Source organism: Eublepharis macularius, chromosome 4, assembly GCF_028583425.1.
Source record: "Eublepharis macularius isolate TG4126 chromosome 4, MPM_Emac_v1.0, whole genome shotgun sequence".
NCBI lineage: Eukaryota > Metazoa > Chordata > Lepidosauria > Squamata > Eublepharidae > Eublepharis > Eublepharis macularius.
Genome location: NC_072793.1, coordinates 32,549,271 through 32,575,613, shown reverse-complemented (window position 1 = coordinate 32,575,613; position 26,343 = coordinate 32,549,271). Strand labels below are relative to the sequence as shown.

Sequence of the window (26,343 nt, the reverse complement as noted above, 5' to 3'; positions counted from 1 at the left end):
TTTCTTCTGAATTCCTGATGCTTAACTCCCCCTTCAGATTTCAACGTAGCATTCTGCACTGCAGACAATTTGGAAGAGAGCCCTTGAAATGCTGCACTGAAATCTGAAGGGGGAATTAAGTGTTGGAAATTCAGAAGAAAACCCAAAGAAGTATAGATCCAGAGAAGTTAGCCATGTTTGTAGTTGCAAAATAGTAAAGATGCATCTGACAAAGAGAGCTGTGGTTCTCGAAAGCTTATGCCACAATAAAGTTGGTTAGTCTTTAAGGTGCTACTGGACTTTTTACTATTTTGCAAAGAAGTATGAGGTCAAAAGTGGCAAAAATTGCCCAGGCACAAAAGGCCATGGTTGCCTCCAATCCTAGCCTAAGGAAACAACAAATTACCAATTGATGATGGAAACTCAGACTAAAGCTGCAATTCCTTGGGATTCAGTCTCATTGACTTATAAGAGATTTCCATGTTAACATGGTTTTGACTGAGCTATAATAATGCTTTCATACACATCGCAAATAAACCATGCTAGAAGGAATCAGAACATTACCTAGCCAATTATTCCATCGCAAGCCAGGATGCTTCGCTGCTGAATTCAGACAGCGTGCCACTCAATTTCAAAGAACAGTAGAAAGCAATTAAGGTGTAGTCATGCCCAAATGAGCAAATAAGCAAGGAATCGTTTTCTGCAAACCCCACAGACAGAAAAAGTTAATTCAAGCTGGCATTCTCCATAAGACTAACCTGGTATTATGGCCTTTTCAGAACAACTACTGTTTTTAACAATATAGCATACACACTGGAAATAGTTATCCTTTGCCTTCTTTAGAAAATACCAGGCAGCTTTGCTCAAGCCACATTTCTCAGCTTTATCTGAGAGAAGCACATAGCAATTTATTTAAGAGAAGCACATAGCAATTTGTGCTCGCTCCTCTCTGTTGCACAAGAATCGTATCACTTGGGAATTCATTTGTCAGCAAATGCTGGCAGCGTCAAAAGGCAAGCCATCACTACTGTTATCATTACCAAACGAGAAGAAAGCTCCAAAGTATTTGACAAACACATTTTTCCCAGGAGAAGCATACTCGCTGAAAAACCGAACAACACTGTGCAAGAAGGGTATTTTATTGCTTTAGCTTCCCAAATCCAACAAAATATATAAAGCTGCTTCCTAAACTCCTTTGTGAAAGTTCCAATTAAAAAAATCACAAAATAACCAGTTCCTTTAACCCAGGTAACACTGGAGATGGTTCCATATAGCACAATAATTTTAGAGACGCTGTGAATCTGAAAAGAGCTCCATAATAAAATTGGTGATACAGCCAGCAGAACAGGAGCATGACTCTCATCAGGGAGTGGCTCAATCAATGTTGTACAAGTTTTGCTTTTCCAGTATATCTCCTGATTGCACCCTGAAAATGCAGAAACTGAGCATGGTAGTGCCAATAATCGTGACTTGTACTTCAAATAATTCAAGATTCGATAGCTTTATGAATAGGCATGGTAGCATATTGCCATGGATTTTTGGAGATCTTTCCACAATCATCATCATCTTCCTTGGCTGTTCTTCCTCGGCAGAAGAATTACCTACCGACCCAGCAACAGGAGGCTGTCCTCCTAAGCTTACCAGCTCTGAAGTTAAATCAGAACATTATTATCTCTGTCTTGCCAATTGGTGGATCACTGATAACACATCTCAGACCAAAATGGCAATCCTCTAGGTGTTTCTAAATGCAAAGGGATCCATCCAGTGGCAAAATCCTGTTGTGGAGACTTTTTCCCTACCCCTGCCCTCCCAGACATCAAACACACAAAGTGTATGACAAGTGCTGGTGCCGCAGTTATTAGATACCATTAAAAGCCCAACTGGATTAGTGAATGTACAGGAAGATTTCTGAATACCATTCAGTATTGCTTTAATATAATGGTTCTCAGTCGACCAGAGTGCATTCTATAGGTACAAAAAGAAAATTTAGATAATATCAGTCGAATCATATTAAAACTCAAGGACCGGTTAGTTACAAAAATAAAATTAGCTGAACATCTACGGCCAGGAAGTATTGAGGTGATGCTGTAAAGGAAGAACGTGTTGGAACTGCCCTTAGCTTTCAAGAATGAGCAGGTTTCTTGTGCATCCGCTGATGGGACAATATTGGTAGTTGGAGATTCTACACAAAATCAAGCTGAGCAAAGCCCTGAGTACATTTTATACACATGCAGAGGAGACAGCCCAGTCCTAAAAATGCTTCACCAGGTGATAGCAGCAAGAATCAGGGGTATACGTCAACAGGCAGCTTGAACTCCTTAAAAGAACAGAAAGCAATGTCCCCATTGTCTACTAAGGCAAATACCACTGGCACATCTCCACTTTGATAAGCAAGCTGTTTCACTGCCCTCAGGGTTGGGATCTGCTCGTCAAAGCTGCAAGGTAAAAAATATTTGTTAAGATGACTTTATTCTAACAAGCGTTTAATGTACAATGCATTTTAGTTTTTTACTGCCATTTTATTTACTTTATTAGACATTTCTTAAGTTTAAAAAGTTCTGGTATGTTAGCATCTTGGAAACTTATTAAATGGAAAGGTGTGATATATAGTGATATATAGTGATATATATATATAGAGAGAGAGTGATCTATAGTGCAAAATGCTGCAGCTCAATTGTTATCAGGAGCGAGCAGGAGCATGAACATCACTCCCACCCTACAGTCGCTCCACTGGCTACCCATCAGTTACCGTGCTCAGTTCAAGGCATTAGTTACTACATACAAAGTTCCTCATGGCTTTGGTCCAGCATACCTACAGGACCACCTCCCTCCCTATGTTCCTCCATGGCAGCTTCCATCATCTGAACAGGGTCTCCTGCAGGTGCCAGGCTGCACACAGGTGAAGTCAGCAGCAGCCCGTACAAGGGCTTTCTCTGTGGTGGCCCCTATCCTGTGGAATGACCTGCCTGAGAAAGTCAGAAGAGCCCCCACCCTCCTGGCTTTCCATAAACGATGCAAAACCAAACTATTCAAAAAGGCTTTTTGCTCAAATGGGAGGGCTGCATTGTAGGGATGGGGTCTCAGATGCTTCACTAATGAGTTGGGGATCACAGACTTCATCACTATTTTTGACTTGTATATTATCTGCTGCTTTAAATACGTACTCCTACATACAACCAGTGCGCCATGTTGTCTAATGTTAGTCCTAGAATTGATTATGTTTTGCTCCAGTATTTTTTCTACTCTGTCTTGGATCCTTGCTAATGCTATGTCTTTTAAACTTGTATCTGTTTACCTTATAGTATTGTATTGAAACGTACTTGATACTGATTGTATTAACCTCATACTGTGTAATCCGCCTTGAGTCTCAGTGAGAAAGGCAAACTATAAATGATGTAAATAAATTAACACCCAAGCAGAACATGCAGTTCACCTAACAGTTAAAACATTTACTGCCCAATACCTCCGAACACACATCCGGACAAAAGGCTTCCCGGGTTTATTCTTCTTAAAACTAGAAGCTGTGTCTGCTGGATATACGTCAAAATCTATCTTCATAGCTATGGAATTGTTCTGTAGCCTGTTAAAGAGATTAGTCATCAGTACAAAGTGAAAAAGACACTGAAAAGTTCTCCTGTCTACCATTCCCTTCAGATCTGATGGAGGAAAAATGAATCTTCAGGTACCACAACCTTTGACATGATCTTGAAAGGAATAAACAGAAGATCCTGGCTTCATTTGGGATGCAACAGTTGTAGGACAGTGGGAGAAAGGATTTCAGTTGGCCACCATTTATGGAGAACTTAGCAGAACACAAAAGACTCTGAATATTAGACCAGCTTACTTCTGAAACCCTAGAGACTAAACATTTGCTTTTTTAAAAAAAGAGATAGCTGGGTTTCCTCAGAGCTCTGAACCCCAATTCCCACACCTCCAAATTCCATGTTGCATGGCTGAATGCAGTTAAAGCTAAAGGAAACATCTGGATTTGCATAGTCATGTGCAGCAGAATGCAAAGTTTCCCCATTAGGCGCACAGGTACAAAGTCAAGGATTTAGATTTTGATATCCCCATTAACTAAAACTTGAGTTCTCAGGCATCTCAAAGTAGATGTATGTGCTGGAAATTAAGCAAAGACAAATTTGAATATTCAACATTTAATCTCATTTTCAAGGAGAAAAGGGAAAGGAGGGAAGAAAGAATTATCTAGGTACTCTGTACTTTGCTTATGAGAGTAATTAAAATTACAATATGAGGAGAACCAGAAACTGAAATTTAATTGTTTTGCTGCTAGTTGGGTTCAACCCACCCACTGTTTCTTGAGACAGTTCCAGAACGTTATGTCCTGCTTTTCAAGGCATTTTTTTTTCCAAAGCAGTGTACAACAGCAAAGCAAACAGTTTATACAAAAATTTAAAATGCAACACACACAAAAAACAGTAGTGCCAATAACAAAAAACCAAGCAGGGATGAAGAGAGACAAAAATAGCCCAATAAAACCCTAGAAAGGCTAAGTCCCCCAAAGTAAACCTTAAACAAGAATGGGTTCTATCTTGTTTAAGATTCTGTCTAAATTTCATGTATTGAAAAGTGAACACCTCCCCCCAACCAATGCAGCCTGGAGGGTCCCCTGAAATGCTGTTCCTGGGGGATCCCCAGGAGAAACACGAGAGCGGAGCTGCCAGGCTGTCACAGCAGAGGAGGGATGGGCAAAAATCACATTCCCACTTCTAGAGGAGTCAGCCGTGTTAGTCTGTAGTAGCAAAATAGCAAAGAGTCCAGTAGCACCTTTAAGACTAACTAACTTTACTGTAGCATAAGCTTTCGAGAACCACAGTTCTCTTCGTCGAGAACCAAAGTTCTCTTCTTTACTACTTTGCTACCACTTCTGCAACTGGATCTTTCACGTGGGACCCAAAACCAGATTCTTCCATCTTTTTACACGTGAAGCAAGACAGTCAGGCAACCAACTGAAGAAGGGCACTCCAGCAGCATAAAAACATAAGGGCAGCTATAACAGATTAGACCAATGGTTAGTCTAACCCACAGTAAACAACCATATGCCCCTGGAAGGCTTTCAGACAGAGCACAGAGTCCTCTAGGTAAGTTATAACCCAAAGCAGGGCACGCAGCTTGTCTTAAACTGCAGGACAGTACCTTATGAAGGAGACGAGTAGTGGGATCCTATCCAGAGTACCTCCAGTCAACGCCATTTCCTTTAAAGAACTTAAGACTGGAGGTACTCTCTATAGTGCTGCACTGTAAAACACTCCACCAGTATAATACTTACTGGGATGCTCCATCCAGGATGTGGGAAGGCTGGAGCACACTGATCTGCTGGAGGACATCAGCTGGTGAGTACGGGGGGAAAAAACCATGAGAAAAATTTGAGTTAGGGGAATATGGCATATCTACTCTGACTGGCCAGCTATTTGGTCCTTCTGATCTTCCTGATGCTATCGTTTCAAGAAGCCTCCGCAATCCTCCTCCCTAGCTGAGAAAATATACTAATTAAAACTGTGCACAATTCACAGTTTTGTGTAAACAGAACCAATATTGCATGGCCGTGAAATGCAAATGCTGCAGACAGAAATAAGTTAGGCAAACACATGAATTTGCTGAAGGTACATAATGGTTTTAAGATGTTTGGATGGACGAAGTCACAGAAAAAATGCACACACGGAGTGGGGGGAGACGAGAAGTCATGAACTGGATTTTGGATCCCAAAATTGAGAGTGTTCATGCCTTTCGAACAGTTCTTGCTACATCCTCAAGGACTAGATACTTTTGATTTAAAAAAGATCAGACACACCAAAGTGTGTTAAATTTCTGTGCCGTGCTGATTTACATGCGTGCAGCATAATCAGTCCTGCCTTCTCCTTCAACATATTTCTATTACATGACAAAGGAAATACATAAACTATTCAACAAAAAGGTGCCATCGGTGTCATGCCACTATGGCTCTGCCATATTGTTAATATATGCTGCAAAACAAACAAACAAACCACCCCGCCATATGAATGTCACATTTGTTTCATGAGGGGTGGATCCAGCAATCTGTGATGCAGATTTTTCCTGCATCTTCCCAACATCCTCTCTGATTTGGAAAAGCTGACCATGGGGTGGTGGGACCCATGTACATTCATAGCCATGTGAGTCACGACGCCACATGGAAAAGGGGACAATCACCCTCTCCTTCCTCTTCTGTCAACACAGCTCTGCTAATGGAAGAGGCAGATCGCCGGATCCAACCCACGCTACTAACACATCTCAACTCAAGTCTCCACTTCTTTGTAAGACACTGCATTTCCCCATGAATGAAACTGAAATATTTTGTTGCTGGGGAAACTGCAGTTCTTCTCCCAGGTAGTTCATTCAGTCCTATTGTAACTGCTGTATGGAATGCAGCTATACAAGTGTCATTAGTTCTACTGAACGCTGCATGTGACATGACATATAACAAGCAGCGCAATCTCCCTCCTGCTAGGTTGTAGACATTTTCTTTCTCTTTTTAAAATTATTTGGAAAAGGTGTGTTCCTCTGCCACAAAATACCAAACTGAGCTGAAAGGCAAAATCTGGGGAAAGGCAGTATCTGGGGAAGACCCTTATAAGTTTTATTTCCACGCCAATCAAAACAATCAAGGGGTTAATGAAGAGATTCCATTGATTTCCATTAGAAGCTGAGTTCTCAAAATGAAACTGGTAGAAGTAAGTCAAACAGTGGAGAAGCTTGCTATCACACCTGGCCAGTTTTAGTTTGCAAGTAAGAAAAGAGAGCAGCCCTAGTAAGAGGGGGGGGGGAAGAGAGGCAAATCACTCAAGAATGTTTTTTAAAAAGCCTAGCACATTTTGAATACAATCATACTTGGGTAACAAAAGACTCAAATGTGGGCTTTGTTCTTATTCAAAAAAGTATTTGATGAGACCCCTTTAGAAATAACTCTAGACTACTACAATTTATTTAAAATGATTTTTAAAATGTTTGCTTTTCTGTTATTACATTTTATCCTGTCTCCCCAAAAGGTCAAGGCATCAGCACATTTCTACCACTGATCAACCTGAATAAAGAAATTTATTCTAAGTAGAAGAACCTCAAAACATATGCCATCTGCCTACTTAAGGAGGACAAATTGTAGGGGGGATAAACTGTAAAGTGTTATCTGTTGTAGCAAAATTAAATAGATGTCCAGTGGCACCTTAAAGATTAGCAACATCTATTTCAAAACGAGCTTTTGTGAGTCAAGTTCACTTTTTCAAGCTCTATCCTGCCTCTCTGTTTTCTACCACTGTTACAGATCTTTACAGATCTTCTCAGATTTCCTTAGAAAGCTCATGTTGAAAGCTCACTTCTATAAAAGTGTATAGTTCTCTTCAGTTTCCTTTCATTTGGGTTTCTCCCATTGTCCCTGCATTCCATTTGCTTTGTAGTAATTCTGCCAACCTTTAAAGGCTTACTTTTTTAATCAGAAGCTAAAATACCTGTTGAAAGACCTTGATCTGGCTTCAGAAGTGGGGTGACGGTCTGCTTCCAGAAGTGTGCTGGGCAGTTCTTCTCCCTCTGTTGTCTCTTCTTTTTCAGAAGAGCCTTGTACTCTTGCCAGGTGGAGCACTGCCTGACCTCCTTATCCTCATTGATACTGCTTTTGTATTTTCTCTCCCACTCAAGGTGCTCCCGCTCCTTGTGAGACAGCTTCTCATGCTTCTGGTTGAGTCTCTTGCGCCACCTGGTTGCATCGACCTCCCGTGCAGTTACATTCTCTGGGAGGAGCCTTTTATCAGGCTGTAGCAGGACAGTTTGTGGGCAATCGGCACCCATGTTGGGGAAAGTAATGGTGGTGAAATTCCAGCGAGATGGACAGGTGTCACCCTGACTTTCCAAAGAGGTCGTGGTGGAACTCTCATGGTGGTCTTCCATGCAAACTGGTGGAGACTGATAACATTGTACTGCATCACTAGCAGTTGGGATTGTCTCCTCAACCGCAACTCCAGAATCAGATTCTTTTACCTTCTCCTCAGGTAAACTTCCTCCATCTGACACTGGGTGGCTAGAGCTCTCATGGTGCCTCTTATCCTTTTGGGGTGGCTGTGCATATTCCTGAGTTCTCTCTGATGTCTTGGGTTTCTTGCCATGCAACCTACAGAGATGAAAAGGCCTTTAAAACAGAGGTATTTTTCACCAGATATCCTTTTAATGAATGGTGCTGGGAAACTGCTGTTTGGCCCCTTGGCCCCTATCTGGTACCACAAGGCTCTATTTTGTCTCCCATGCTTTTAACATCTACATGAAGCCATTGAAGGCCTCAGAGGGAGAGGGTTACCATTGAAGACCAACTGCCACTGGTGTGGGACCTTCCTTGTGAGGCTCCACAAGGCTCAGTCTTCTCCCTCATTTTATACAATCTCTACGTAAAGTCCTCAGGAGAAAACATTTTTAGCTTTGGAGTAAGATGTCATCAATATGCTGATGAGCCCTGACTATATCTCTTTATCCAAACCAGCTAGTGATCCTTTAGCGGTCTTCAACCTGTGCTTTACTACTAAGGTTAATTGGCTGAGAGTGAACAAGTTGAAAATGAATCCTGACAAGACTGAGGAAATGCTGGTTGACAGGGCTAAGGTGACATCTTCAAAGACACTGCGCTCCGCACTTTTGATGGATTCCAGCTGATACTTTGGCTGATTCCACTCACCTTGGATAATGCACTTTCAATGCACTTTATCAATCGTTTGAGGTGGATTTTTTCTTCCGCACACAAAAAAATCCATTCCAAATGATCTATAAAGAGGATTGGAAGTGCATTATCCAACGTGTGCAGAATCACTCTTGGTGTCTCCATTAAAAGCCTAGGGGTTAAACTGAAACCAGCATTACTGCTGGAGAAGCATTCTACCAGCTTCATTTCATCTGGAAGATGATTCTGTGCCTTGACTTGGCCAATCTGGCCATGTGGATCCACTCTATGGTTACATCAAGGCAACACTATTGTTATGCACTCTACACAGGCCCACTCTTAAAGCCAACTCAAGAAACTCCTGTTGATACAAAATATGCCAGCATGGTCACTAGTGGGTGGTATGTGGAACATGCAGTTGCTCCATTGTCTATCAATCAGTTACCGGGTTCAAGTCAAGATACTGATTATCCCGTCATGGCCTGAGACCCATAAACTTGCATGACCTTCTCTCCTGTTACGTTCCACCGCAACAGCTTTGCTCATCTGAACAAAGCCTTCAGAAGGCTCCTCCCTGCAAATGGGTGAGATCAGCAGCTGCCTGTTCACGAGCATTCTCTGTGATGGCTCCCACCTTGGGGAATGACCTGCCTGAGGATGCCAGGAAGCTCTCACAATACCATCACTCTGCAAAATGGAAATGTTCAGGAGGGCAGTCTTATGATGGAATCAGAACTGTAGTAAGATGGACCAGTCCAGAAGGGTGTCATTATAAGCACTGCAATGATTACTGTATATATTATCTATTTTTGTGGGGAATTATCTCGCTTTTACTGTATTGTCTTATACCTTTGTAATTCCACTTTCTGCATTGCTGGCACTACACCTTTCCTTAGGCAGCTTGCTTTTCGTATTACTGCTCGCATTGTCATTGAATTTTGCTCATCTGCATCTTCTTGCATTGCTCATTGGATGTCTTATGCTCTATGATTGTGAATTTCCTCTTTTTTTTTTTACTTCTTTTTAAAAATTCATTGATATCCCATCTTTTGCCCCAATGGGGACCCAAAGCAGCTCACATCATTCTCCTCACAACAACCCTATGAGGTTGGTTAGGTTGAGAGTGTGTGACCGGCCCAAGGGCACACAGTGTGCTTCCAGGGCAGAAGGGAGACTCGAACCTGGGTCACCCAGATCTTAGTCCATCACTCTAGCCACTTCACCATGCCAGCTATGTAATTTGCCTTCAGTCCCAGTAAGAAAGGCAGGCTATAAATAATAACAATAATGATAAGGCCAGGTTCAGAATGAGATGTAACAATTATCTAAAACAAGCCTGAAGAACTGGGAAGTCAGGGAATCTGACACCTTCCCTCAGTAAAGCAACATGCTCTTCAAGGGATAGCCTGTTGATTGATTGGATTTTTAGCCCGCCCTCTCCGCAAGCAGGCTCAGGGCGGGTTACAATCATAGATAAATTACAACAAATAAAACCAATAAAATACAACTCAGTACCAACATGGATTTCAACATTCCACGTGGTGCACCCTGTCAAGGCTATCCACCTCCCGGTTTCCATAAACTTTTACCAAGGGCTGGAGCTCCTTTTCCTCTTGTGATGTTTTTTTTCAGCATTCTGATAGTGGCTATCCAGATTCAGCTGCTGCTCGTAAGGTGTTGCAATGGTGCTATGATGGAGTAAAATAAACAGAGAAAATGGAAATTGTCAGTACAATCGGATTCAAACTTAACTGCGAACATTTTAAACTTAAAAGAAGAAACACCCAAAGATTGCAGTGAAGATGCAACCCCGCCCTTCTCTCCACTCAGCTGATCGATTTTCAAATTGGCATATGGAAGAGATGGAAGGTTAAGGACCTGTACAGGCCTCACTACTGAACCAAAGGATGGGAAAGACACATTAGTTTCAGGAGGCTGAGATCAAGGTAACAGATGTTAACAGTTGTAGGGAAACCCTTATCAGTACCACAGCTTCATCTGTCCAAGCACAATGGACTAGTCATGGCTAGAACACATGGAAATGGCAAAGCTCCTCTCACATATTTTTTTATTAATGTCATTTATAGTCCACCTTTCTCATTGAGACTCAAGGCAGATTCACAGTATGAGATTAGTATAATCTGTATCAAGTACATTTCAATACAGTATCAAGGACATTTCCATAAACAATGCCATAGGGTAAATAGATACAAGTTTAAAAGACATAGTATTAGCAAGAATCCAATACAGAGTAGAAAAAATACTGAAGCAGAACATAATCAATTCTAGGACTAACAGTAGACAACAAAGAGCACTGGTGGTACATAGGAGTACATACGTAACACAATACAGTGATGAAATCTATGGTCCCTAACTCATTAGTGAGGCACCTGAGACCCCATCCCTATAATACAGCCCTCCCATTTGAGTAAAAAGCCTTTTTGAATAATTTTGGTTTTGCATCATTTAGGAAAAGCCAGGAGAGTGTGGGCTCTTCTGACTTCCTCAGGCAGGTCATTCCACAGGGAAGGGGCCACCACAGAGAAAGCCTGTGTACGGGCTGCTGCTGACTTCACCCGTGTGCAGCCTGGCACCTGCAGGAGACCCTGTTCAGATGATTGAAGCTGCCATGGAGGAACGCGGGAGGGAGGCAGTCCCGTAGGTATGCCGGACCAAAGCCGTGAAGAACTTTGTATGTAATAACTAACACCTTGAACTGAGCATGGTAATTGACGGGTAGCCAATGGAGTGACTGTAGGATGCGAGTGATGTTCAAGCTCCTGCTTGCTCCTGATAACAGTTGAGCTGCCGCATTTTGTACTAATTGGAGCCTCCTGGTTAACTTAGATAGGAGGCCAATGTATAGAGCATCACAATAGTCAAGCTTTGATGTTACCGTAGCATGGATCCAAGTGGCCAGGTCAGCCATGTCAAGATAAGAAGCCATCTTCTAGACTAGAGTGAGGTTGTAGAAAGAATTTTTTGCCACTGCCTTAACTTGTTTTTCTAGTAATAACACTGGATCCAGAATAACTCCTAGGCTCTTAACTGAGTCTGCAAGGATCAGACGAACTACATCAAAAGCAGGAAGTACAATGTCCTTCAAGATCTCTGCCTTCCCAGCAAGCATCACTTCAGTCTTGTCTGGGCTCAATTTCAATTTATTGTTTTTCAGCCATTTCACCACAGCTGTCAGGCAGTGATCTAAGATTTCTACTGCATTCTGTGGGGACCTGGATAGCGAGATATAGAGTTGGGTGTCATCTGCATATTGATGACATCCAACTCCATAGCTGCGAATGAGTTCTCCTAAGGGCTTTACGCAGAGACTGAATAACATGGGAGATAAGACTGCGCCCTGCAGAACCCAGCAAGATAGTTCTCATTTTGGAGACAGCTGATCTCCAACGGCAACACTTTGAGTCCGCTCCAAGAGAAACAATTTAAATCAGTCCAGGGCACATCCTTTGATGATCACTTCTGTTTCTAAACACCTCAACAGGCTGGCATGGTCTACTGTATCAAAGGCTGCAGATAGATTCAATAGAAGCAATAGGAGGCATGGCCTTTGTCTATATTCAGAAGATCATCCACTAATGCTACTAGTGCTCTTTCCCATGCCCTGGTCTGAAACCTGACTGGAAAGGGTCCAGAGCACTAGAGTTATCCAAGAAGGTCTGGAGTTGGTCAGCTACTGCTCCCTCAATCACTTTGCCCAGAAAGGGCAGATTAGAGACTGGGCAATAATTGGCCACATCATTTTCTTCTAGGGATTTTTTTTTAAGTAGTGGACAGATAACAGCTTGTTTGAGCTGTCGGAGAAAGCTGCCCTGAGTTAGTGATTGATTTACAATAGACCTCAGTGGTTTAGTTATGTCGTCCTTACTTGATGTTAACAGCCAGGATGGGAAAAGGATCGAGCACACAAGTCGTGGCTTCCAAAAACATCAAGATCCTGTTAAGATCTGTCATTGTGATTGGTTCAAAGCAGTCCAAATGTAAGCTGGATGTTGTATTTAGCATTTCTTCTATCTTGCTTGCATTGCAGCTAGCATCTTGATCAGAGCATATTCATGCAATTTAATCAGCGAAAAACTTAGCAAAGGCCTCACAGCTAATTGTCTGTTTTGGGGACTGTAAAGGTTCAGATTTAGGGGTTAGGAGGCGTCTAGATATCTTAAACAATTGGGATGGTCGTGAACTAGCTGACGCAACAGTTGCCAAAAAATAACGTTTCTTTGCTGCTTTCATTTCCACTTTATAGGTCCTTCAGTGGGTTCTGTAGCATGCTCTATCTGCTTCCGCGTGAGTTTTTCACCAGCGCCTTTCTATAGAATCTAACTACATATCTGAAGAAGCATGCTAAAAAGGGGAAAGTATGAGGAAAGTGTTACAAGGGGGCAGGGAATTCACTTGGGATAATTACCTAGATCGGAATCTCTGCACAATGTAACCAAGCCTCTTCAAGTGGCTGAATACCTTTAAAAAGGAACAAGAAGCAAGGTGACCATCTTTGAAATAACACAGTCTTGTACGCTTTGTGTGTTAAAGAGTTTTACTATATAATTAAATGTTATTTCACATGCCAGAGGTGGTAAAGCCCTATTTCCTATCCCACGTATGTGTAGTGGCACTTCATCTGACCCCATCTCTCTGACAAATGTACCTGTATCTAACTACTAAACACACTCATTTAAAGATACTGTTCATACATATTATTTTCTTGGATTTGATATAAATAGAAGAATTACTTTGTAATGATTTATTAGTCAAGCAAGGCTTTATTGGCATATAACTTTGTAATAATAATAATAATAAAAATAATTGCACACATGCTTGTCATGTAACACTGATATCAGAACAAGCATTATTATTTAACAAAGCAGAACACTTTACAATCTCTCTCCCATGCCTCTCATAACTGTGCGGTGTCAATGATACTCATTACTCCCATCTTACAGATGGGGAACTTGCCATATGCCACCCAGCAAATGCACTGATAAACCAAGACCTGAATCACTGGAATCTTTGGGTCCAAGTTCTAGGAACTGAGCACTGGAACACACTGGGCAGGAATGTACAACAGAATGCAGGGTGACATGCATATTTAGACACAGGCAAATCACCATCACTAGGGTAGTTGGCAAGCATCATGAGTGACATGCTGCAGAATTATACTGACTCATTCCTCACCCAATAGGGTGTGTCCTGCCCTTTGTGGAATGCCAGCAGGGCTGGTTCCAGCTTTGGGGTGGGCTGAGCAGAGAATGCTTAGGCCCCCTCCATGCCCACTACTAAGCCCCGCTTTTGCCCACCCATCCACATGTGTGTCCCCCCACCCCGCCTATGCATCCTTCCTCGGCCCACTCTCCCACCACCTGCAGCCACAGCTGCCCACACTGCCTGCATGCCCCTTCCCCAGTGGTGCTAGGTGGTGGGTGCAGTTAGGATTGTCACTCCCGCAGCTCCAGGAATGTTGGTGCTTTGTGCACCGCTTACATGCCCTTCTCCAGCAGCACTAGGCAGCACATGCAGCTGGAAGCAGAGGTGACAAAGCACAAGCAGGCAAGGGAAGGGTGTGAGTGTATGCATCCGAGGAGATGCGTGAGCACAGAGTCAGCAGCCATGGGCCCCACCAGAAGCCACAAGGCTCTTGCAGCTGTTCCACCTCAGGGTATCCTGACACCAGGCCTAAATGCCAGGACACCAGGATCCAGAAAAGGTCACTATATTAATTGCAGCAATAAGCCTTGGTCTGGCAAAATTAAAGAGCTACAGCTTCAGCTGTTACATTGTAGGTGACTACCAATATTCATTAATAGTGAAGCCCCAAATTCCAGTGCCATATTTACACATATCCTGTGTCAGAATGACTGCATTAAGTAATTATACTCTGGTAACTAATTTGGGGCAGGTGAGGTTGTGTATCCCTGACGTGGCTTGCTTTGGAATAACAGGCAACTCCCAATCACTACTTAATCAGAGATGATTCTTCAGTTACTGGATTCAATTTTCACTTCTCCTATACATACTGCCAAAGTCCAAATTCTGATTCTCTAATTGTTGAGGCATTATGGCATTCTCTGCCATCTGTGTGAGGCAGGGATTTCTCTTTTATTGTACCTGCTACAATAGCTACAGCCAAACCCAAATTCGGGACACACCTGGTACTTCAGCAGACTCACTGACATCTGGGACAGCAGATTCTCATAGGCTTCCTGGACTGACAAGGGCAAGTCTTTGTAGAAAAGCTGAATAGAGCCCTGTAATACAGAAGCTTAATGTTTACAAATTTCAACTTGCACAAAACCAGCTCTGTGGGTACCACACCCTGTCCTTCTCTGTGGCCTCAGGAGACAGACTGTGCCAGACCATTTTCACTTAGGAGCTCTATACATTGTGATTTTTCACCTTAACCTGTTCTCTTGGGTTTATGCTGTCAATATAGATTAACTGGTTATGAAGTGGTACAGTAATGTTGCAAACATCTCCCACAAACAGAAACTTTAGTCAAAAAAAGATGAAGCTGCATACTTTGTGTTGTCAATGTGTTTGATGCATGTGCACTGCTAAACTTAAGTCTTTAACAATTCCTATACACCTTATCAACATTTTACATGTTTCTAGTAGGAAACACTGGTAGGCAAACAAACACATAAAATGTGGAGCTGTTCCCTGAGTATGTACCAAAAAAAACAGGGGCTGTGGTTCAATGGTAGCGCAAATACTTTGCATGCTGAGCTCCACAGGTTCATTCTTTAGCATTCCAGTTAAAGAATCTCAGGTATCAGATTTTAAGAAAGACCCTGAGACATTGGAGATCCCTTGCCAGTAAGAACACACAATATTGAACAAGATGGACTAACAGCCTGGCCCTTTGCTGCACTGCACAGTGTGAATATAACAGAAACTGTCACAGGTTCAGTCAATTCATGTCCAGAGGAACAGAAACAAAACCAGCATAAAGTAAGATTAGATTCATGGCCCTGACCTGGATAGCCCAGGTGATCCTGATCTCGTCAGATCTCGGAAGCTAAGCAGGGTCGGCCTTGGTTAGTAATTGGACAGAGCCCTCCAAGGAAGACCAGGATTGCAGAGGCGGGCAATGGCAAACCACTTCTGTTAAGTCTCTTGCCAGGAAAAGCCCGCCAGGGGTTTTCATAAGTCAGCGAGGGCTTGTGGGCACTCTCCACCACCAGACCCATGTTTAGGTTTCTCCAGCTTTGGTCAAATGGCTGGAGAAAGGATATGGCAGAGCTCTTTTCTCCAGAAACCATATAACTACCCAGGCTCTGGAATAGGGCAGTCAACTAGCCTGGAGAAAATGTCTTTAATAGAGGCTTCACATATGGAAAGACAGTTGAAGCTTTTCAGGGCATTACCTGGTAAATAACATCCCCTTAAACCTTCATTAAACACTTCACTCTAGGCCTGTTGGCAAACCTACTCCCAACCCCCCATCTTTTTGCAGGAAATATAAGGAAGTTGCTCATTCAAAATACATACAAAAAGAAAATAAATTATATGCCTCCAAAATCAAGATATTCTGCTCACACATTCCAGAAGATACAGTGCTTCCTCCGGCAGCAAGCATTGCTTTCCATGCTCTGTGTATCCCATGGTATGCCAGAATTTCCCCTGCACACAGCAAAGCAAGGATTAATCGGTGCAATGAAGAGGTATGTCCAATATCTCCATAACAACCTTTCAGAAATGGTAGGCCTAGTAAGTCTGAAGGCCTTCTGAGTCTGTCTCACTTTTTACAGGCTGCATCACATTTCATGGTACTAGGGTTAGGGCTACATTTATAAGAACGAGTCTCAGAAAAAGGCCTGTTCTAATTAGTGCCATAATGGCTACAGAGGTAAGTTTGTACACTGAACAATGCTACAGTTATGATAAAAATTATTCATAAGTGACAAAGCTGTGCTATTAAGATTTTATGGCTCCGTACTAAACTTTGTGTGTTGCATTCAGATCTGTTTGTAGATACCGCGTGTCCCCAGGACTGGGTTCAGAATTGACAACACGACATTAAAAAAACAAACAAAAAAGCAGTAATGGCATCAAAGGGGGAAGGGTACACTTACAGCAGGCGATTTTAGCTCTACAATACCCTCCAGAGGCTTCCATTCAGCTTTGACCAGACTTCCCCTGCAAAAGAAGTTTTAAAGTAATTTACACTCTAGAGTCATCACACCTGCAACCCGTCCTTCTCCCTTTATTGGAAAGGGGCTAACAAACTATTTTGTTCCACTAAAAACAGATACAAAAATAATTTCTAACATGTAGAAACCTGATATGAAATCCAGCCCAGACTGCTGAAGACAGAATGCAAGGCAAAGGGCACTTTCTCTATTGACAGGCTTAAAAAGAGAGCGTGTATATTTGTAGAACTAAGAGAAAATGCTGGAATCCCAGGCACACCACTAGGCCATGGATCTGAACTCTGCACAGGACAAATTATTTCATTCCGCGCGTGCCTCAGACTCCCATTGTGTGAAGATAGCAAATAATCATAGAGGTGCAGAATCTAAGAAGCCTTACAAAACTGGACCAAAAGTGGCTTGGCAAAGAATATATGAAACTGCTGCCTAATAAACTGGTTCATTTATTCCAGTAGTCTAACCAGCAGTAGCTCTCCAAGGTCTCAATTGGGGGTCTTCTGCACTCTTGCTGTCTAAGATCCATTTGTATTGGAGATGTTAGAGACTGAATAGGGACATTCTGCATTCAAAGCATATGCTTTACTACCACTGAGCTATAGCCCCCTTACAAATAATACTACATACAATCGCTCCACACGCTCCTCCCGCAGGAGCTGCCACTGTTCATCACGGCACTGGCACAGCTTCTCCTGTTGTTCTTCTGAGCCATCAGGCATAAAATCTTTCTGGCCATGCGATCGTTGAGGAATCTTGTGATCACGTGTGCGAACTGCCAGTAGCTCTGCTGGGCTAGAAGGCGAGGGGACACAATAATTAAAAACCCACCTTAATCCATTCCCAACTCCCTGAAAGCTGAAAATGTATTAAGTATGCTTTGATTGTTCTATCTGAGCAGCACACATGCTTTTCTTCTTCATTTTATCATAACAACAACCCTGTGAGGTAGATTAAGCTGAGAAAAGAGAGCCAACCAGCTGCATGCCAGAGCAGAGACTCAAACCAGGGTACCCCCATCTATCCACGTCCTTTTCTGATGTACAAATCACTACACTGGCTCCCAAAATCAAGAACCGCAAGGGATAAAAAATGAAACGTGCTTCACTGCAAGGGAGGCACACAGCATCTATACTAGAGCAAGATTTGGATACAGTATCACCTTAAAGACCAACTAGATTTCCAGAATATGACCTTTTGAGAGTCAAAGCTCCCTTCACCAGGCTCTCAAAAGCTCCTACCCTGAAAATCTTTAAGGTCTTTAAGATGCTACTGAACCTGAATCTTCCTTTTCTACTACAGACCAACACGGTTACCTGAATGCATCTGTACTATAGCAACAGACTGCTTCTAGCACTAAGAAAAGACTTTACAATCCACATTCCTGGGTCCACGTGACTACTCGGCATCCTAGGATGACCCACATTCCCAGAACAATGATGTGCTTGATAGTTGTGTGAGACTTCCTTGGGCAGCAGCACACTTCGATTGTCGGGGTACTTAAGGTGTGCCGCAGAAAGAACGCCGGGGTGCCCAAGGGAGATGTGGACGGCAGCATACATTGCTGGATATAAAGCACCACATCCTGAGCAAGATGCAAGGGAAACCCACCTCGCAGTCCCCTGCCTAGCCCAGTTCTCTACTCCTGAGGTTTGCTGTTTAGAGCACTTCCGGCATTGAGCACTTCCGGCTTTGTACAGGCTACAATGGGATGGGAACCCCCCAAATAGGATAGGGAACCCGCGCGCGCGCACTCCTCCCCCGCAAAATACTGCGCTGCCCCTTTAAACTGTCCCTTCCCCGTCACTAGTTACCTGAGCAAGTGTCCGCTCGCGCGAGGGCGCAGCTCAGGCTCCATTAGGCGCGTGCGCCGCCCCCGCCTCCGTGCAACGCAGCCGCTTCCTCCTTTCCCTCTGGGTCCTAGCACCACCTAGTCGCCTGCAAAGCATGCTTCACCGGGGTCCTAACGCCTGCCGAATCCAGCTTCTATGCTCCCCCCCCCTCTGTCTGTAACAGCTGCATGAGATCTGAAAATTCAGGCTGCAAGTAAAATAATTTTTATTGTTTCCAGTACGGTAGCCATATTCGCCTGGTAAAAAAAAAAGAGTTGACCATGTGGCCTTTAGGAGCGCTCCGCACGCCGCTATCCTCTTCCAGATGGTAATAGCCGCACCTGTTGAACTCTTAGTGTCGTATGTATTGCTTTTCGACCTTTTGAGTAGGAGGCACAATAGGGTTGCCAGGTTCTGGTTGGGAAATTCCTGGAGATTTTGGGGGCGGAGCCTGAAGAGGATGGGGTTTGGGGAGGGGAGGGGCCCCAGTGGGGTATAATTCCATGGAGTCCCCCCCCCCAGCAGCCATGATCTCTGTGGCCTGGAGATTAGTTGCAATTCCGGGAGATATCCTGATACCACCTGGAGGCTGGCAGCCCTAAGGCACAAACATCCCCCTGCTTCTCATTACCATTCAGTCCTGCACTGCAGCAAACACACAGGGAATCCTGGTAGCTTCAACAACTGGTTTCTTCTTTGTTTCCAACCGGGAGAGAACATTAATATATCCACAGTAGGACCAACATATAAAAACAAAACCTAAGTGAAGCCCTCCCATGCTCACTTAAAGGGATACATTGATCCTACTCTTCATGAGGGAAATAGCTTCGCCTGTTAAATGGCTGCTGTCAATGACATTAGGCAAACAGCAAGAGAATCAATTTGGGACCAGGTGAAAGCTGGAACAGGCCGAAATGGGCAGTAAACAAATAGTGGTACCACAAAAAAATAGTGGGATGTCACAATTGCCCTGGCAGGAAACAAGACAGGCAATACCTTGAACATAGATCAAGATGGGTGGCTGTGTTAGTCTAACTGTAGCTGTAGAAAAAAGAGTCCAGTACCTATAAGACTAACAAAATTAATGGTAGGGGATGAGCTTTCATGAGCCACAGCTCACTTCTTCAGATACAGCTAGAATGTGAGTCCATCTGTCCTTATATCTTGGAGAGTGGAGTGATTGCAGAAACAGAATAATAGCTGGTGAATTACAATGGCAGGTATGATTGGATAGGGTGGGGTATGCAGAGGGGTAGTGGGTGTGGAGAAATTAGCATTGGTAATGAGACAGGAAGCCAATGTCTTGATTCAGTCCAGGTGGATGCATTGTCTTGAGCTTTGTTATCAGTTGCAATTTCAGCAGTCTTTCAAGACAGACTACAAGCCATTAGAAACATCATCCTAGACAAGATCACAGCAGATCTTGCTACTGAACTCTGCATGTTTGTTCTCACCCATAACTACTTCAGGTTTAGTGAGAATGTATACCTCCAAATCAGTGGCACAGCCATGGGCACCCGTATGGCTCCTCAGTATGCTAAAATTTTCATAGCGGAGCTAGAACAGCATTTTCTGAATGCCTACCCATTGGCGCCTCTCTTTTACTTGAGATTCATTGATGACATTTTTATTGTCTGGACCCATGGCAAGGAAGCCCTCGTGAGATTTCACCAGGCTTTCCGCAACTTCCACCCCACCATCAATCTGTGAATCACTCTACACAAGAAAAAAACTTCCTGGACATCACAGTACAGATACACGAGGGACACATAAGTACTACATTATACCGTAAATCAACAGATTGGCAAACATATCTACATGCCTCGAGCTACCACCCCAGCCACATCAAGCAGTCCATTGTGTATAGCCAAGCCCTATGCTATGTGACACCTGACAATTGATATCCATCTTGGAGCTAGAGGAGAGAGTGCAGCCTTGTGGAACCGCACAACCACCAGTATATAGCGCTCTTGACAAAGAAGATACGCAACAGGAGTTCAGCTTGTGCCCTGTTGAGCACACTGTGGCTTTCCGTCCTCTCTGCAGGTTGGCGTCCTTCTTCCGGAATCTCCCAACTGGGGGCTGGTCATTGGAATGTGTTCATCATTTGACCACCATGATTAAGAAGAGAGGAGTGACTCGCTTCATTAAGAGAAACATTTGGGATGTCTTCCCCAGAGGGGAGTGTGGATTTTTTGTTGTGCAGTCCTTGTGTTCATTTTGTATTGAAAAGGAACAGGCTAGTGGCCTTTGTGATTAATATTGTTCATAAAAGTGGTCAGTAACTTACATAATTGTGTGTTGTACTTTGTAGACTTTATGTTAAGTTGCTAGCACGGCTGGTGCCAGAGGTTTTAGCGCCCGAGGTGGCGTGCGCGCGCTCTGCGCACGCGAGCACGCCACAGACTGCGTGATGACATCATTGCAGATGTCATCACGTGCCGCGGGGGGCTGGGCAGCTCGGAGCCCCGAGCACAGAAGCTTCAAGCTGCTGCTGGGGCGGTGCGCGGAGGCTGCTCTGTGCGCCGCCCCAGCAACAGCTCATGGCTTCTGCGCCTGGCTGGGGCAGAGGAGCATGCAGCGGAGCTGCCGTGGCCAGCTGCAGCTGCTGCTGCAGCCAGCCAGCCAGCCCCGTGCCGCCGCCGCCACATGCCCCAGCCGAGCGCAAAAGCTGCGAGCCACTGCTGGGGCGGTGCGCAGAGGCTGCTCCGTGTGCCACCCCAGCAACAGCTCACGGCTTCTGCGACCGGCTGGGGCGGAGGAGCACGCAGCGGAGCTGCCGTGGCCAGCTGCAGCTGCTGCTGCAGCCAGCCAGCCAGCTCCATGCTGCCACCGCCACGCACCTCAGCTGGGCCCACAAGCCACAAGCCACTGCTGGGGCGGCGCCCGGAGGCTGCACCTAACTGGGGTGTGTGGCAGCGGTGGCAGCGGCAGCACAGAGCTGGCTGGCTGGCTGCAGCAGTAGCTGCAGCCCAGTCATGCCAGCTTCGCTGTACGCACCTGCGCCTCCACCCCCGACACCCCCTCCAGCGCCCCTCCAATGCCCGCGCGCCCGAGGCCACCGCCTACCTGGCCTCCATGGGTGCGCCGGCCCTGGTTGCTAGTCCTTACTGTTGTGGGTCTTTTGATTCGCTATGCTATAGTCCCATCTGCTCCAACCCTGCAGACAGAGATAGTCTCTTGAAGGATCTGTAACAGACATTTTTGCAACTACAGTATCCCCCTGACATAGTGAGAAAGATTATTGGAAAGGCCAGAATGACACCCAGGGACAGCTTATTACAAGACAAGCCCAAAGAAAATAACAATTGTGGTCACCTACAGCCCACAATTCAAGCCAGTCCAACACATTATTAATGATCCATGCCGGATTGTGACACTTTCTTCACATAGGCGCTGGCGGGGGGGGGGGACCTTTTCTTGCTTACAGCCTGCTAATCTGAAATAACTACTTACCCACAATGATAAACTACTTAACATTAACATGGACTCTAGTACCAAGACCTGCAACAAACCAAGATGCCAACTTTGCTCTCGTATAGATCCCAGCAACACCATCAGTGAACCCAACAACATCAGCCATACCATCTTGGGTTCATACTCCAGCTCATCCTCCAATATGATTTATGCCATCACACGTCAGCAATGCCCCTCTACTCTCTACATCGGACGAACTGGCCAGACCCTTTGACAAAGAATTAATGGACATAATTCTGACATCAGAAACCACAACATTCAAAAACCAGTGAGGGAATATTTTAACCATCCAGGACATTCAGTTGCTGACTTAAAAGTAGCAGTTATCCTGCAGAGGAATTTCAAAGGGAGATTAGAAAGAGAGACTGCTGAATTGCAATTGATAACAAAGCTCAAGACTAGCCATCCACCTGGACTGAATAGAGACATAGGCTTCCTGTCTCATTACCAATGCTAATTTCTCTGCACCCACCACTACCCCTCTGCATACCCCACTTTGTTCAATCGCACTTGCCATTGTCATTCACTGGCTATTATCATTCAGTTTCTGCAATCACTCCAGTCTCCCAAGATACAAGGACAGATGGATTCATATTCTAGCTGTATCTGAAGAAGTAAGCTGTGGCTCATGACAGCTCATACCCTACCACAAATTTTGTTAGTCGTATAGGTGCTACCGGACTCTTGCTCTTTTCTAATACCTTATACAGTTTTTGTGTTTTACATAAGGAACTTCTACTAAAGTTTGTGGTGCCATGATGTTCTGTGAAAAGGGATCTTGGTCCAATATCACCTTAAAGATCAACTAGATTTCCAAGGTACAAACTTTTGAGAGTCAAAGCTCCCTTTGTCAGAGAACTTTGATGCTTGAAAGCTTGTATCTTGGAAATCTAGTTGGTTTTTAAGGTGCTATTTGAGCCAGATCTTGCCCTTTGACTGTAGACCAACATGGCTACCCACCTGAAAATGTGAAAGGGGATGCTCCTTAAAGCTGGGCACATCTGTTAACAGCAGTCACATGCGTGCTTCAGACTTTTCTTCCCTGCACTGTTACAATCTAACACCATATTGTCAGCACAAGATGTACATGTGCTAATATTTTCCCCTGACACATTTCTACTACTTAAAGTGGCAATTCATACAACATTGATAATTAGCAGGAACGTCAACTGATATTCATACCCTCCCACTTTCCAAAATCAGTCACAGACTTCAGAATTGCAACTGGGGAAGGGAACACATCAAATGATGTGATAATACTGTGTGTTATGGAAAGCCAGCATAATATTGTATAGTGGTTAAGAGTTTCAGACTAGAAATTGGGAGATCTGGGTTTGAATCCCCTCTGTCATGAAAGCCACTGTGGGCATGGAGTCCGTAGTTCTCTCTCAGCCTAACCTACTTCACAGGGTTGTTGAGATAAAATGGAGGAGGAGAGTTTAATGTAAAGCTACTTTAGGTACACTGGGGAGAAGAGGGGGGCTATAAACATATACACAGGGCTCATTTCAAGGGGGAACATGCCGAAACGCAGTTCCCCAAAGAGGTCACGTCAGGTGGCCCCACCCACCTGACTCTCGGCCATTTTGGGCCCATTTCAGTCTGGATTGGGGCCGAAATGGCCCAGATCGGGCCTCTGACGGGTGGTGGATCACTCTCCCGCTCAGCAGCGGCCTGATCCTGACCATTTTGGGCCCCTTTTTGGCCATTTTCAACCCCTTTTTGCCATTTTGGGCCCAATTTCAGCCCTGAATGGCCAGGATTGGGTCCAAAACAGCCAGGATAGGTGATGTCAGGGGGTGTGGCATATGCAAATCAGTTATGCTAATGACACACTTCTGGTGCTGTCAAGGGGCATGGCATATGCTAATAGGTTATGCTAATTAATTCCTCTTGCTCTTTTTCTATGAAATGACACCTGCATATACATAAAGTTAGGGTGTCATGTTGAGTTGTAATACATCAGTAGTACCAGTTGCAAACCTATACATAGAGAATGTATGGAAAAAACTTGCTGAAGTCTAGATGGAACAGATGTAAAAACAAAATCATCCATCCAGCACTGACTATTGTACATCTGTATGTTTTATTTGTGTGTTTATTAACTGCAAGGTCATTTAAGGCAGTTTAAAACCAGGCTTTTAGAATGAGATTTAGAAGATGGGGACAATTTTTATAGCAAACTATTACTTTGTCATGCTCCCACTAAAGTCTGTGGCAAATGTTCCAGGATTCCCCAGCGATGCGGTTATATTATATAATATTATGGAATTTACTTCCAGCAATTCACTGGGCACGAATCTCTAAATCAAATAGGGCACTTGCAAACAAGTAATGAAGCTGTAATCTTTCTTCCTTTCTTTCTCATACACAAAGACACGCACGAAAGGCGTATTATTAACAGCAACTTCCCATAACATGCTGAGAGGTGATTTGTTATTGAAAGCTGAGCTTATAGTTAATCTTTTCTAGCTATTTCTTGGTGTGTTGCCAATAAATACTTTTTCAACATGTCTTTGTTGCCAAATATTATGCGTAAAAACATCTCTGGCTCACTCTGGGCAAAGACTCTTCTAAAACTGCTCCAACTCTGGACCAATTCTCAAAGTTTGTGGTATAACAACTTATTGGAAGACTGCAGCCAAATCCACTGCAGTGCAGTTAAAATGTACAAGCGACATTAACAGATTGGAAATGTGGGACAGAACAAAATCAACATCTGGGTCGAGTTCTCCATCTGCTTTTTAAAAATGAAGGTTTGAGAATATCTGGAGGTATCCTAGAAGAGCAAATTGCTATTCAAAAGTAATCTCTTAACCCCATTCATAAGCTCTCACAGTCCTGCAAAGCAGATGGTAAATTACCTACTATGTAAATTAAAAAATGTTCATATTCACCAAGGGCAAATGTATCTCTGCTAATTAGGAATCAAACATCCAAGTTTATACACACCGATTTAACTTGGCAGTCATAAACTTTCATTGCCATCTCACTGTTCCTGAGCCTTTATCGGCAGCCTGATATGCAGAAATAAAGTAGATTTTGCGATCAATATACGTCAGCTTCAGGAGAAAATTTGCTTTTCTTACTGTCTTTGCGATAGACAGCTGTCACTATGAACTTTTTAGATAGCTAAGTAAGAAAAATGCAAAAATGTTAACAATAGTTCAGCAGAGAAATCTGTTTAATTGCTTAAAGATTTTTAAATGCAGTAATTTCAAAATGGGAGATGTTTTATTTCAGCTTCACTGTTAATGATATATAGAGGGTCCGCTGTTTTTTATTCTTAAAAAAAAAAGGCTTTTGTGACTTTAACAGCATTCAACATGCAAAAATTAAGGACCAAAGAAGACTGGATGGTGGAGGACCCATTGGTTTAAATACAGATCCCCAATAAAACAGTGAAGTGGTCTGTAATCTGTCTCTCTTCCCCAATGCTTTTCTGCTTAACCAAATTCCAGTGCTGAAAGTGAGCTTAACTAGGAGAAAAGCAGTTGGACGTATAGGGAAGGTTCATCTCCCGTCAGCTGCAAGCCCCCTTTGTTGTCAAAATCAGGCTCGCCTGCACACACCCTATTTACACAAACTGCCACCATCTAGTTAGGCCTTTAACAGCTAAAGCTGTTCCTATCGCTATCTCTCATGCCAGGAAAAGCATCATCTGCTATATTTCTGCATGCCAGGCCCAAGAGGAGAAAAGCTAATGGAAATGTTGGCTCTTCTAACCCCAGATTCTTGGGAGTTTCAACTGCTAATTAGGGCACATCCCTTAATAACAGAGAGAACTGTAAGTATGCTGGTCCAAGGCCATGGAAGGCTTTTACAGTCAACACCAGCAACTTGAATTGGGTCCAGAAACCAACTGGCAGCAGGTGCTGATGTTCCAGGAGAGGAGATTCATGTTTAAACTGGAGGACTTTAGAACTAATTCTGGCCACCAGTTTGGGTTGTTTTTTTTTTAAATCCAGGTTAAATGCCATGGCAAGGGCTCATTTTAACATCACATCAGCCAAGCTAAGATGTACATTTTCCTTGGAACACCTAGCCTCTAAAACCACAACAGGATAACTAATGTACTGTGAACTGTATAATTCAATTCATTATTTTCTGGGAAAGGATTCGGAGAGTATTGGAGAGGAGGCACCAGAAAGAGATACAGCATTAGCATCTCTCTCTGACCTCTGTATCCTTCTCTTTGATGCTTTTGACTAATTTTCAT

General features: G+C 43.7%; 1 protein-coding gene across 1 annotated transcript; it reads right to left on the bottom strand.

Moving 5' to 3' along the window:
- Positions 1-1,102: 1,102 nt before the first annotated feature.
- On the bottom strand, positions 1,103-18,704 carry TSEN54 (tRNA splicing endonuclease subunit 54). The gene is made up of 11 exons (XM_054975259.1): positions 18,630-18,704; positions 17,446-17,610; positions 16,744-16,807; positions 16,208-16,291; positions 14,818-14,916; positions 13,080-13,132; positions 10,243-10,341; positions 7,461-8,116; positions 5,270-5,330; positions 3,443-3,559; positions 1,103-2,414 (listed from the first exon to the last, which is right to left on the bottom strand). The coding sequence occupies exons 1-11, from the start codon at positions 18,671-18,673 to the stop codon at positions 2,264-2,266; spliced, it is 1,593 nt and encodes a 530-aa protein (XP_054831234.1). The 5' UTR covers positions 18,674-18,704; the 3' UTR covers positions 1,103-2,263.
- Positions 18,705-26,343: the final 7,639 nt, after the last annotated feature.